The sequence below is a fragment of the Centruroides vittatus genome, unplaced genomic scaffold (assembly GCF_030686945.1).
Source record: "Centruroides vittatus isolate TY-2023 unplaced genomic scaffold, ASM3068694v2 contig_794, whole genome shotgun sequence".
Lineage (NCBI taxonomy): Eukaryota > Metazoa > Arthropoda > Arachnida > Scorpiones > Buthidae > Centruroides > Centruroides vittatus.
In genome coordinates this window covers 488,371-503,330 of record NW_027122512.1, presented here as the reverse complement: position 1 = coordinate 503,330, position 14,960 = coordinate 488,371, and the positions used below count along the sequence as shown (strand labels likewise).

At 33.8% G+C, this 14,960-nt stretch overlaps 1 protein-coding gene across 1 annotated transcript; it reads right to left on the bottom strand.

The window, feature by feature from the left end:
- Positions 1–532: 532 nt before the first annotated feature.
- On the bottom strand, positions 533–13,455 carry LOC136981806 (46 kDa FK506-binding nuclear protein-like). Its single transcript, XM_067278180.1, has 11 exons — positions 13,363–13,455; positions 10,990–11,079; positions 10,757–10,912; positions 8,128–8,247; positions 5,027–5,098; positions 3,658–3,816; positions 3,233–3,588; positions 2,323–2,403; positions 2,115–2,241; positions 965–1,013; positions 533–880 (listed from the first exon to the last, which is right to left on the bottom strand). The coding sequence occupies exons 1-11, from the start codon at positions 13,370–13,372 to the stop codon at positions 802–804; spliced, it is 1,299 nt and encodes a 432-aa protein (XP_067134281.1). The 5' UTR covers positions 13,373–13,455; the 3' UTR covers positions 533–801.
- Between the last annotated feature and the right edge of the window lie 1,505 nt (positions 13,456–14,960).

Sequence of the window (14,960 nt, the reverse complement as noted above, 5' to 3'; positions counted from 1 at the left end):
GTTACACTTTGAAGGGACGAAAATAAATTTTCATGAATAAATTCAAATCTTGTTTTATTGAACCATTTACGAAGCACTCACTTAACGCACTATTCTTAAGAAACATACTGTATATATAATATACCTATGAACACTGTAATAAACAGTGCCCTCTGATAGTAAATGTAGTGTCTACTGGAGAAAGATAAGGCTTATTGCAAGCTGATAAAATTGCACTTGATCTTATCTTCTGCTGAAATAAAATGAAAATTGGTATGTTGCATTGGTGTTCAAATAATACAGAAAGTTTTCATATTTATTCCCTAAAGTCATACTCGATTCTCAAAGATTGGATGCAATAGTTGCCCTATAAACGGCAAAGTCGAATGCCAAAATTATTATAGATGGCGGCTGTCTATTAGAGTAAATACAGTATATTGTGATAATGTAGGATTATCTGTAGATTCCTCCAGGTGTATTAAAAGTATATTGTCACCGGAATAAAAAGGTATTTACAGCTGAATTTGCTGTAGCTATTACAAGAACTAAATCATTCATTTTGAAATCCTCAAAATTTATTTAAAAAATAAATCTGAATTTAATATATACAGCATGTTTTAGTAACAATATAACTTTAAAATCAAATTTGGGTACAAAATTCTTCGTGACAATCTGAACTTCCTTGATTTGTTACGACAAAAGACAATTTTAAATAAATCAGTAAACTTTAACAATGAAATTAAATATACTTCACAAAGTAATCTTTGAATGTAAAAATATAAAATCCAAATTTATAAATTCTTGTTTTATAGTTTGCAGACGTTAACTGACCGCTTTCAACTCCACTTCGTAAATTAGCCTGCTGTTGGGAGGGACGGATCCGACCGTTTTGTTTCCAAACCTCAAAAAGTAAAGTAATTATATAAGAATATATATTTCTATTATTGTGACATTCGCATCTTGTAATTATAAATTATATGCTTACCCTTCTGAAGGGGGAACTGTGATTTTTCTCTTCCCTCCAACTCTCATGCCTATTTAAGAAAACAATTGAAATTTATTTTCATATTTAGTAAAGTATAAAACAATATAAATTGTTTTAAAATCCCATATTAATGCTATACATTTATAAAATTAGATCTTAAAAGAAAGAAGTCTGACACCAAGTAGATACAACAACTGAACATCGGTACTTCTGTGGATTCGCATGACCGACGTGCTGGGTACGTGGAGATTTCTGGGTTTTTTTCGCATGTATAACACCTTAGAGGCCAGTTAATCATACAAAATTCTCCAGGGAGGCATCCCCCTTGATAGACTGTTATCTTATTCTATCAATCTAACAGCTGCGGCATCTGATACCAAATCCAAAAAAGTGACCCCGGGATTTGATTTTGGGTGTCTGTCCTATATACGTCAAGTCTCTTCCACACTATTTGATTGTCCCACCATCGGCCTGAGTGAACACTATGTAGAACACCTCTGTATAAAATAAAAAGAAGAGCACAAAACACAAACGAAATGATTATTTCATGATAAAATAATCAATCAAAAGGTATGTTTTACATTACACATTATTGAAATGTGACTATGCAATCGCAAGATACCGAACAAAGTAAGCATCCTGTCCCGAGCGAATCGCCCCGTATATTCAAAGAATTTTTCCATTCGACTACTGGTAACATTGTCGACAAAGCACTGCTTATTTGTATTCGGTAGAACATTTTGGAATAAACACCTTTACTGTCTATTCCCTAAATATTGAACTCCCTTCATTCATCAAATATATGGTATACAGAAATATGCAATAGGTCCACCACCAATTATCTGACACTCTTGGTTCCAAAGCCCTACCAGATTACTTTTGCCAGACCATGAATTACATGCTTCCTTATCGCTAAAGTATTACAGACTGATATAAACTTTACATTTAAAACTAAATATACTTTCTAAAAAGAATGCAAAGTTTAAAAATTGCACAGAGTAATTGACAATTGTAATGTAAATAACCCAAGTGAACACACATTACTCACAATGTCTCCTTTGGACATTGAGTAAATAAATATGGTCCATTGTCACGAAAATGTTAAGTGTTCTCTTATAATTCTGTAATTAAACTGTAGTAATTAATTTACCTTCTATGCCAGAATTCAACCCTTTTACTACATCCTTGTCATTACCGAGACGAAAAGAAAAGGGACGATTCCTGACGGATATAAACTCTTCTCCGTTACTTAAATAGCCTAAGTAACATATGTGCACCTGAAAAAAACACAAAAACCAATTATGTTAATTGTGTGTGCAACAGTTTTCTTCAGTTAACATAATTTATTTAAAACTTACAAGTTTTCCCTTCCTTGCCACGGGACCGTTTCCGACTTCGATATCCACTGTATCTATAACGTTTGATTTTAAATCCTTTCCCTAAATAAATTAAAATATTGGTCATTAACACTTTTTATATTATCTTTTATAAATAATTTCTGATCCTCGACCTTTGCAGGCAAAGATAAGAGAAGACGCGCATCAATACAAATTAATTATAAACGACCAGTAATGTTATCACGTAAAGTTCAAATCTGAATAATCTTATATATTGTCCAAATGTTTTGAAAAAAATCATTTACTCTGTCTATAAAGGGTAGAAACATTCAAAAATGGGAGTCTCTCTCCAGAAAAAAAGCAGTGTGTCCCATTTTTGACAGTGCCCTTTTTCTGTACCCATTGTGAGTTCAGTAAACTCACAATGGAGTGGTTGGGTTATGATGGACCATCCATTAAAAATTCCAGGATTTTTTGACTACCTGGATTTGAACAACCTCCAACATTTCGACTTCACGATGGTAGAATCACTGTACACCTTTCTTAGCAATTTTAAAGTCTCCATAGGTGTTTTACCTAAACACTGACAAAGTTTAATGTTGGAGGTCTTCTTGAAACTCCACTTTTATTACATCGCAGAACAAAGGTAACCATCTCCGGAAAAAACAGCAGCGCTTGCGGTTTAATCACATGACATGGGTGAAATTAACCTGAACACGTAGAAGTGGTTTGGTAGAATCCATTTCATACGCTGTAACTTCAAATATATGCTTTTGTTGTCATGTATTACTGCAGTCCCCGAACTTTTGGATCGTACCACATATAAGACTAAATATGTTTCAAATATTAAAATTCGGAGTTCTGCTTTACAAATAATTCTTAAAACAAACACTATATTAAAGAGCATTTGCATAAGTGACTACAAACTTACTGTATTTTCTTTCACAGCTTTGACCGACAAATTCACCGCATTGCTTTTCCTTTTCTTCTTTTTTGCCGAGGTGAAAATTGCTGGCGTTTCAACAGAACTACTTCTTTTGACAGCTTCCTTTTCTTTTGGTGTTATTTTAGGGATTTTGTTACACGAATTAACGGCCACGGCAGACAATCCGCATACTTCTATTGCATCTTCCTTGTCTGATATTGGTATATTTGATGCATCCTCCTCTGTCATCTCCGAAGTTTTGTTTTTAGGAACAATCTCGTTTTCTTTGTTGAAATCATTTTGGGCATTTTCACTCACTCCATTATCATTTGAATCCAATAGCAATCTATCCTTTTCATTCTCTAAAAAAATGTAATTTTTAATTAATTTCAAGTCAAAGGAAACTTAATTAAATATATTTTTATACAAACCATTTTTGGCCTTTCGTTTACTGACATCTTTTTTTGTTTCCACACACTTCTTATGACTATTCGACTCCGACCTAATGCTCAAACTAGGAGATTGTTTTACTGTTTTTTTCCCCTCTGTAGCTTTCTCTTTATTAGGAAGTTTTCTATCTTTTGCCATATCTTAAGCAAAAAATATAATCTTTGTATTAATTTCTAAAATTTCCAAATCAAATGCTTATTTTCAATGTAACTTAATAGTTAGTTAATTATTATGAAAACAAAGCCCAAATCTAAATAGCATTATCCAGTGTGCAAGAATTGCAAGCTCAATTTCCACTCTGCATCATGTTTCCTCACAGAACCTCAACCCTCTGTTAAAAAATTCTACTACAAAAACCTCATGTTGTCACCACTAAGTGAGGTTATACGCAAGCACTTGCATCTATGGATCCAGTGACTTAAAACGGAACCAAACACCTACAGACTAGTAAATAAGACTACAACGTAGTAGTCGGATATTGAAAAATGGAACTGAATGTACTGGACCAAACCATTTGAAAATTTGAGGATAGACAGAAATGAAATTCATTTCCTCAAAAGCAGCAAGCTCGTCGGCATCCTAATGTGGTCTTCTCCGAAAATTGTTTTGGTCAGTTTAACAACATATGACAATATGCAGGAAGTACCTCAATTGATAATCTTACACGTGAGCCTTACCACAACAATATTAGCTATTGTGGATAATAGAAATAGGAATGACAACACACCTTATACCCAATTCTTCATAAACTATTTGAGGAATTGGGATCAGAATGGATTCAAATCTAGACTTTAGAAGAAGCGTAGCTGCCCGACGAGATTGCTACATTTGCTCACCAGGAAAATCTGGGATAATTGCACATTCAAAGTAGCATTTCTTCTTGCAGATCCATTTATTACTGTTCACAAGAAGACAAACAAACAGAATATCAAGATATAGCTAAAATATTCTTGCAATTTACTTAAAACCTTTAATATAGTTTTGAACATAACAGTTTATAGAGGTAATTTATAGGTATATACAGTAGAGCATCGATTATCCGACCCCCGATTAACCGACTTATCGGTTAACCGCCGCGTTCTAGTCGGAAAAATCAAATGTCCGCTAGTGATGTGGCGCTACAATATTTGGTTATGTCTTGGCTACTTTAATATTATTTTTGTTAAATTTTTGCATGTTTTAACTGGCAGCACTGACTCGACCACGAAAGGGAGGCTAGTATTTAAACCAGGCCTAATACACTATACTAATAATGTATTTTTTCATACTTTTCGGTTATCCGACCAACCCCAGTCCCCAATTAAGTCGGATAATCGATGCTCTACCGTAGTTTCTTAAATAGGAATTTACCTTTCTTCTGTTTGGGTGGCGTATCATCACTGCTCGAAGACGTGCTTTCGACACTTTCACTTTCACTACTAGCTGTTTATAAAATGAAAAAATTAAAGTTTATGCTAAATATTTCAGGAGATAAACTGTAAAATTTGAAACTAAAACCACCAAATTATATTTCTAAGTTGTAACGATAACATATATATTATCTTTATAAATTAAAATAATGTTTTTGAAGTATTGTTCTTAGTTTATTTAACTAAAGATGTGATCTTTCTTACATAATGAAATCTTAGATTATGTCCCAGTATTTTACAGTCTAAGTAACTTTATATAGACAAAAGATAAAGGAAATACTAAGTTGCCAAGTGTAAAGAATTAGAAAGAAACATAAAAATTGTATTACTAAGAATAATCATAAGTACTAACATTAGAGCCTAAAAGAGGGGATAGAAAGAGAAGATTGGCATTGAGTATGACAAGCAGATACTCTTAGATAAAGTCACTCAGACAAAATGTATCCATTAAAATATTTATGGAAAATGAGACGATCAAAGTATAATATATGTTCAGGGAAGGAGGGAAGAGCCAATCTTGACCTGGCTACATTAGGGTGATCAGTGCAAGGTGAATGGCAAAACACTGAATGCAAGATATAATTTATTGAGTTCCCTCGATATTTTCTCGAGGAGAGAAGGAACAGCCATAGCCCTTATCGGGAGACAGTAGTCAACAATGGACTGGAAATTGAAGGAAAAAGAACATAACATGGTTTTCAAAGAAACTAAAACTGTCCTACAGGAATGTTAAAGAATGCCATACCTCATTTAACAATTTTGTTAATATGACCTTTACACGACAGTTTGCTACAAAAGATAATGCCTAATCATTCAAGGAGTTAATGGACACTATTGATAGTAAAAGTAGGTAACTATATATTGCATTTGGTACAAGGGCCTAATGAGCCATGCTATGCCGACCATGTGGTTAAACATTAAAATACATAAAATAAAAATTGCTTGTAAAGGAGTAGCAAGTATAAAATAGAAAATATCAATATGCAATACATTGACATATTAAAGTGTATGCTGTGAATTAAAGTAAAACACATAAGAGCCAATTTATCAATATTTATTCTGAAGTTAGCTTTTTAAAATTGGGTAAACAGTAGATCAAGATCAGTTTGAAGAAAAAAAGGATTGTGACTTAGTATTTTATATCTCTGGCATAGGAAATAACACATTTTAATTTGACTAATTTGCATGCATACGACGAAAAAACAATGACACGTATCATTGTTCGGTATGCTTAATTGCCAAGTGCATTTGCGACGTCTCTGACACACAAAGCCTTGGAAATTTTTAGAAGAAACTTGAGAATACGCTGTGTATAATGTAACTTTAATTTGTAAAACTTGTATACGCATAGGTATGTTTTAAATCAAAATATTTTTATAAATTCTTAAAAACTTATGTATTTTTTATATATGTGTTGTATACTCTTAATATTTTAGTTGACTGAAGAGATGCTTAGGAGCCCGAAACATGTACATTTTAACATGTATCAACTAAATAAAAGATGAGAAAAACCACCAAGTGTGAGAATTATAGCACTTTATTGTGTCCGAAACAATAAAGTCTACAACACGGTTTCAGACTACTAAAAGAAAATCTTCATATCTATTTTAAATAGAGAAATCCAGTACACATCCAATTAAAAAAGCATCTAAGAGATGATTAATGTTATAAAAGCAATTGCTGAAGTCTATGGCCTTCCGTACGTCTTACTATCAGATCTGTTGCTTGGATTTTATGCTAGATTCCCTTTAACTAAGGGAAACAGGAAAATGGGAAACACAAAGGTTATAAAAGTAACCAAAACCAAAACTACCAAGCATTTAAGACACCATCTCGAGAGGTCGGACGCTAGATTACTTGTAACAAGACGACCCACAGTTTATTGACCATTACAAGCACGAGCCGCTATAGTTGCAAAGATAACAGCTCAGTGGAATGTACAGTAGAATATAAAAATACAGGCAAAGTAAAGTTGTATTTAGGCAGCACCTGCTGCCTGCTATAAGAGAGACTGGAAGAGTACACTGAGGATATATAAGTAAAACTGAATCTTGGCTGAGGAAATGGTTGTGGACGAAGTTTTCATCTCTAAAACCTGAACGTCAAACATTGAGCACCGCCATCTTGTATGCCTATAAGTTTGACAATGGTGTTTGGAATGTCACTGGAATCATGCTCAACGTTCCAAACACCATTATCAAACTTCTAGGCATACAAGATGGCGGTGCTCAATGTTTGACATTCAGGTTTTAGAGATGAAAACTTCGGCCACAACCTTCCTACTTTGTCTATTTTCGGACTTAGCAATAATTTTTTTATCTCTATTGTTGTTCTAACAGCTTTCCTTTTTTTGCTGCTTTCTTCACTGCACTTTGTTTGAGCCATTGGATCTTGAGTTTTTGAAAATATTCAGCGCGAGAAACCAAGAACACACGTGACAACTGCACAATGCAGACTGATTAACGACAGCTAGCTGACAGTGTTGCCAACTCAAAATTAAAATTTATAGCTAGACTTTTAATAAAAATATTCAAATCATATTGTTCCCATTAAAATTATTTCATTTTATAGCTAGATGGCATTATAAAAATAGCTAGGCCATTATAATTTAGGTAATTTGCATAGCTAGATTGTTCATAAATCCACTAAATCTATCAAAAAATTAGCTAAATTGGCAACACTAATCTAACACAGCTAGCTTATCAGCGTAGGCGTGCAATTGTAGTGGCACAGCCGGTGCTGGAAATGACAACGAATACAGAAAATACTGACAAACATTGAAGAAAAGAAAGGTCATCAAAACATGACGAATATCGAACATTACAAAGAGATTCCACTGTAAATAGATTGCCAAATACCTGTAATCTATTTATTTCTAATTGTTAAATGTATCGAGAGACGGTAGCCTAACTGCCTATCTATAGACAAACTGTTTTGATTCTAATTATTTAGCCTTAAAATACAGCGTGATAAAATCTAGATTATTTGACTAATTTCTCATTAAATGTTAATAATTTCAAATACGAGTGATTTAAAGCATACAGGGATAAGTCTCCTCGCTGCTAAGGCTGTAGGATTCCTCGAATTCGTCGGTAGAAGATTCGGAACAGTCTTTCTGCAAATAAGTGTCCGTGACCACGAAGCCCGAGAGATGGACGCTTCCTAGAAGTAAAAATAACAATAAGATTAATATGGTAAAATAACTAAACATAACAGAAATATTTCCTTATACTTTCAAAGTTCTATACAATATAGGTTAATAGTAAATACAACTCTTCAAAGTGTTTCTTGCCTTTCACAATACATTCTACACCATTTTAGAGTTTTCCGCTAGGTGGCGTTCGACCGTTCGTGCTCCCGACGAACTCCTCTCAGAGGGGAGCAGCCGGCAGACCACAGAGTGTTTAACATCGCTATTCATTCATTCACGGTAGTTCTTGAACAAAAGAGAAAAAAAAGAAACGTATACCGAACTACAAGCAGCACCACCTAGTGGAAAACTCTAAAATGGCATAAAATGCATTGTGGAAGGCAAGAAATCGTTAATACGATAACTTCTTATTTTCGGTCTCCGGTCCAAAAGTAGGGTATCGTCGAACTCGTCTCAAACCAGAGTTCAAATATATATTCAAAGTCCTGAAATTCCATAGAAAGTAATCTATAGAATATCCTCAGTTTTACTACTTATGCTTTGTTTTGCTACATTTCAACACACATAAGTACACAATGATGTATTTCAATGTTTCTTTGTTGTGTTAATGCTTTACATTCTTACTGTAACTCGACGTTTGCTACCTTGGCAGTGCTCTGTGGAACCAAGGCACTGTAAAGTTTGTATTGAATTGAAATATCATCATCATTTACAATAAAAATTTATTCATTTAGTAATTCACAGACTATGAACTGTTCTTTAGTTAATATTCATAGAGAAGATCCATTCACAACTATTCCTTGGACTTTGTGATAATGATTTTTTTTTAGGAATGTGTTATATTGAGATTTAAATGTATATTAACAAATTAAAGAGTAAAAAGATTCTTTATATATGCCAAGATATAGGAAGGAAAGAAAATATATGACCTGCTCTATTTGTGGCACAGCAAAACAGCAGGTGAGGTGGCAAGTCCTGTATCAATATTGACTTAATTTCCTCAGAAATTTCTCAAGATACTCATTGAAAATCAAACTATGTAAACCTCAGACCTGAAGAAACCTGTGCCATCAAAATTTGATTCCAGATCATTTACACCTGTTATTTTACCACAAGCACCTGATAAGACAGTGTAATGGCAACATCAAACCAGAAATGAAGATGAAAGCACAAGATAAAAGTGAATAGCAAAGATTATTGCAAAGTTGCTAGTCTAATGACCGACCTTACTCAATGCTTAGCAATGCAGTTTTACATCTTTCTACAGAGAAATAAAAGACAAATAGTACAACACTAAAATACGACAGAAGTCCAAGATTAAACATTTTCAGGACCAAACATTAAGTCTTAGTTACAACGAAATCATCAAAGAAAATAGTCAAAGGCTTTCAAATGCCTGAGATTTTCGTTCCAAATCTAAAGGTTGGTACATACTAGGAACTATATTATATAGTAAACATAATGCAGCATTTTATCTGTAAGAAATCTTGAACTCTCAGGTATATTACTTTCTTTGGAGTTGTGTAATCTATTTAAATGTTTGTCAATGATAAAAGAAGGTGCAGAATGGATATGAAACTTGTCACAGAGAATGAAACCTACTTTGCCTAACCTATAGCCAGTGAAAACTATAAAATCCAAGTATTAAAAGTTAAAAATGACCACTGTATTGTTAATTGAGCAAAATCAACATAATAACTGCTGATGAATTTGGATTGTGCACATCATAACAGGATCAAATATGCATAATTTTCCACAACACACATCTGTAAGGGTTGATAAAAAATTAAACACCAATGACAAAATGTATTAAATGCAATTTATTTTATACATAATTGTTCTGTTGTTGAAGTATTTACTCTACTGCCTCACAAACCTCGTGATTAATAAACGTATCTATCAAAAAACCCGACTTGAATTCCAGAGATTTAAATTGAAATAAAACTTTTGGACTAATGTTTTTGATCTAAAAATGGAGATCTTCAGGTCTGAAATGGCACAATTGTGTTCAAAAATGTTACATAACAGCAGCACAACCAATTGTAGAGAACACAATGCATCTCTTTGTCATCATCTGCCTTTCAGTTCTTTCCCTCACCAAAGATATGAAAGATGCATGATGACAAGTCATGTGCAACAAAACAACCCAAATGCACTGGATGCACATGTCAAACCTTTGTAAAGTTTACAGAATCGTGCAAATGTTCATCAATCGACGTGATTACACGTAAAATAAAATGCATTCAATACATTTTATTGTCGTCGACTGATTATTTATTGAGCAAACCCTTATAAATCATCTGACTCGATACAAATGTACATTCTTATAAACCTACATTAAATGTACACAACTGACGAGAAAAACAGAATTCTTGAAATGCATTTTATAACTGTAGTGTTACAAAAGAAATCAGATTAAATATAATCTAAAATTGTACCTTTTTAATCTAAAATTACCAAAATATATATTATTAAAAATTATTAAATATATAAAGGTACTCAGTACTTCAAAAAACTTACCACTTCCCACAACATGGAATCTTATTCGTTCTCCTTTATCAAAAACTAAATCTAAAGGCACACACATGACCTTCCCATATTCCAACGTACACAAAACATAATCCCTTCCTTCGTATTTTAGAATGACAGATGTACACTTTTTATCTTTGCCAACTTCTACACGGATTAAACAACATTGTATTTCAAACCGAGAAAAAAGTCCGACATATTCGGAAAAAATCGAGTTCGCTTACGTTCGGAATTCCATACTAACGAAGCCATCGAGACGTGAAACGGCATCGTCACAGTTTCTCTATGTGGTTTATCGCTACGTATAGTTACACCTGAAAGCATAATACTAAAATATTAATTACATAATTAGTCATTAGTGTAACTTTAGTATAAACTATATTTAATCCAAAATATCAAAACTGTTTAAAGTTCTAGAACAGTCAACCAACCACTTTTTAGTTAGGGCATTCACAGATATCATGCCATCTGTGCAATTACTTTTGCATTTATTTCTCCATTTTTTCTATAATTTAGGCAAAGTTAGACTGCTTTCACACTGCTTACAACGATGTTAAATACGGTGCCCTCGGTAGCTTTGACCCAGCCAACGAGGCCACCATCGGACGACTGGTCATCCAGCAGTACTATGCCAAACTCATGAAGAAGCTAATGGTTAGTGATTGCATCAGGGGTAGTCGTGAAATATACCACCTGATACCATCAGCCCTCTACAACTGTCTGAGCCATATTTTCCTGGACTAGGCTGACTCACTGCCCACATCCCGTTCCTCCATTGCCCGGGTATACTCTATTTTTCTATGTCCCACTACCATCACTTGTGTACAGGCTGTGTGCCCTTGGAACGCATTCATACTTCTTTTCTGTATTCTCATGGCAGGCTCTGAGCCCACGTATACACGTATTGCTTTTCCTATGTAAATATCTCTGACTTGTGCCAGTGGCGTAGCGTGGGTGTCAGCCACCCGGGGCAGAGGAAAATTTCGCTGCCTCCTTAAAATTTCGCCTCCCCTTAAATAAAATATGGGGAATCCCTACAAGTCAGTACAAATGGTGTTGTCAGTCGCTACAATGAGCAAGATGTCATTATTATACATTCATTTAAAGAAAGGGGATTCCCCAGTTTCATCACAGAATAAGTAATGAAAAATTCCTTGCTCATTTCAATCGGTCCGAATCATAGGTGCAACAATAATACAAAATGAAATGGTTCACATTTTTACAAGATATTATTATTTATTGTGAAAAATGCCACGCCTGCCCACCACGCTACGCCACCGACCTGTGCCCATGGAGTGTGGCCGACTAGGCAACTTGCTCTTGTATCTGCATTTCAATGTACATAATTTCTGGCTTGTGCCCTTGGAACACGTCCACTAGTTTTCTAAGACAACAATTCTTGTCCGATCATCATCTGTTTATTTTCGTTTTACCACTTGTACAAATTAATTGATTAATAAAAGGCTTTCAAATCTGATATTCTTAATCATTCATCATTGTAAAACATTTACACTAGTCATCATTGCAGTTTCATCTTAGTCATTCATCAGCTGAGATTCAACATTTGTCATTGTTGTAGCAGTATTGGAAAATCAACATGAATTTCCCACAGTTCTCTTTGAACAAGATGGAGGAATAGCTAATCTCATGTGGTGATAACCTTGGCTCAATGACATGTCCAGGAAAGGCTGTTGATGTCCAAGAATTAAATTCTACAAAAATTATTTTGCATAGTGGTACACTCAAGTTAAACAACAAAGTGAAAAAAATGGATAAAAAGAAAAACAATTTTTCCAAATCAGTGAAATGTTCACAGATGTTGGGGTGTAACAAAAGACACTACTGTGGAAAAGGCCAAAAAAATTGGTAAAGAAATAAATAACAGAGGTAAACAAAAACAGAATTTTGTTTTTTTATTACTGTATTTTCACTACTGTTATTATACTTATAAAATCACTTTCAACTGACCCTATCTTCACGAACGAGATATCCTTTATTAGGGGTTTCCTACCAGAATCCATAAAAGTCAAAATTTTTCAAAATATATAGTAAAATCGCTTAGTGAAAATATTCTATGGTCGAAAATGGGTAAAATTGCAGCTCTAAACGAAGCGGTGGGCCCTTATCAAAACTGCAGATTATGTCCATATGAGTAAGAATGTCATTGTGACCCTTCACAATATATATAGTGGAGTATTAAATATATTATACTATATATGGTCTACAGCTATAAGGTCGCAACTGTATCGTTCAGAGCTGGAATTTCACCCGAAATGCACCATGAAACAAATCATAGACGAAAGAAGAAACGACACCTTCGAACGCTCAACTGCCTTGTCGTCATAGTAAATATCTATTAGTAAAATGATAAAATGTACCTAGAACATCGAGAATATTCGTTACAAATCAGTTTTATGTAAAGATGTTTGCAGTAAACATCCAGAAATGTTTAATTTTTAATTCAAAGTAAATAAGCTTCGTAAATAGAAAACAAGCACTTTTACATTAACGACGCATACATCATAGCAATGTATACTATATAAACAAATATAAAACAATAAATCATTATAATAAATGTAATAAATTACTGAATATACCCCAAAACATCTTCGCAGCTTCCGCAGATACTACGAATTCCAAAATGACAAGACACGTGAAAACCACGTGTCGTTTAAATTTACAAGTTACTATTGCCAGATTACTTCGAAACGTCGGAAGGTTGCCAGATTTTAAATTTTAACGTTTTTTAAAAATCGCAGAAACTTCGCCAAAAGTATAAATTTAAAATATTATTTATATTTAGTAAGTTTAAAATTATTAATTTTAATAAAAGGTGGCGCCTAACGCCAAACCCTAGGGCCAAATTTATTTCTAATCTATAATCATTTATCCAAAATTTAGCCCGATCATTTACGGCAGTCGTACGGCCGGATGGCCGAGCGGTCAAGGTGGCAGCCTACCGCTCTGGGAAACCCGGGATCTAATCCAAACGGGTCGAATAATCCCCAGGAATTTTTCGGGGGTGGTCCGTTCGGATATGTCGGGCCCCGTCCCTCACCACCCGGTCGCCCCATTGTGGGCCTGGCCGAACCCATAATGGGCCTTCTAAAAGAGGCCCTCTTAGTGCCCACAGGGCGGAAAGAATTTAAAAAAAAAAAAAAATGTATTTGTAACATGTCACTTCAAGTTGAACTTTTTCACATGATTTATTATTGTAAAAATCCAGCAACGAGTTGCTTATCTCTTCCGGCAACATTTGTTGGCGCCATCTGTTATTACCATATGTTATTAAAAAGAACATTTAATTATTATAAAATGGCAAAAAGCTTAATTTTGAAAGTAAAGATGAGTTATATTAAAAAAAAAAAAAAAAAAAATTGTAAACGCTAATAAGTAGTGAAATCGTCATTAAGTCAGACCTTAACACGATTCCCATTATCTTCCCGCCCGTTTAACCTTTAACCACCAAAATTTAATAGCATCAATCCCCTAATAAACAAACTTCCCTGCAAAATTTCAGAAATTTACAGTAAAAAACATAGGGGTTATTAAGCTTGAAACAGGGTAAACAAAATCGTGCCACACATACAGAAAAAGCACCGAATTTTTTTGCTTTCCTGGACATTTCAAGATCCCGAGTCGTAAATTGTAAAATTCTTGGGGTGCCATTTTCTAATGATTTCCCTTTGTCGTGTATAACAGCCAGGAAAGTAAAAATTTCATTTTAAATATAAGAATTTTTTCCTGGAGAAGAAAAAACGCGATTTGAAAGAATTCGGCCATAAAAAGAAAGAATTAAATGGAATTTTTTATAGAATTTTGGAGATTAACAGGCGATAAATTAATATCAATTGCAATATTGCAAATAGTTTAAATTATAATAAAAATTAACTGCAATTAAAACGATTTCAAAAATACAATTAGGATGAAATTCATTAGGCTGCTCTGAATTTTGAAGTTGCAAAAGAATTAAATTTTATATTTTAAGCAGAATTTATCGATTTTTAGATAAATCCACAAAGTGCTCCGGGGTGTAGCAAATCTGTTTTTGATTGCTTCCTATTGCAAACAAGGGATTACTATTGTGATCCATTCAATAGATTCGACCATCCGCAATATAAAACCTCGATGATGTTACATATATAATCATTTCGCATCAACGAAGAGGTAAGTTTTAATGTTAAAAACCCAAAAT

Bases quoted from the DNA above. Each gene is read 5' to 3' on its own strand.
- LOC136981806 (XM_067278180.1), bottom strand. The intron at 3,817-5,026 runs GTAAATTCCTAT...TTTTTGCTTAAG, and splicing joins GCCACCCAAACAGAAGAAAG to ATATGGCAAAAGATAGAAAA. The intron at 881-964 runs GTAAGCATATAA...TTACTTTTTGAG, and splicing joins ACAGTTCCCCCTTCAGAAGG to GTTTGGAAACAAAACGGTCG.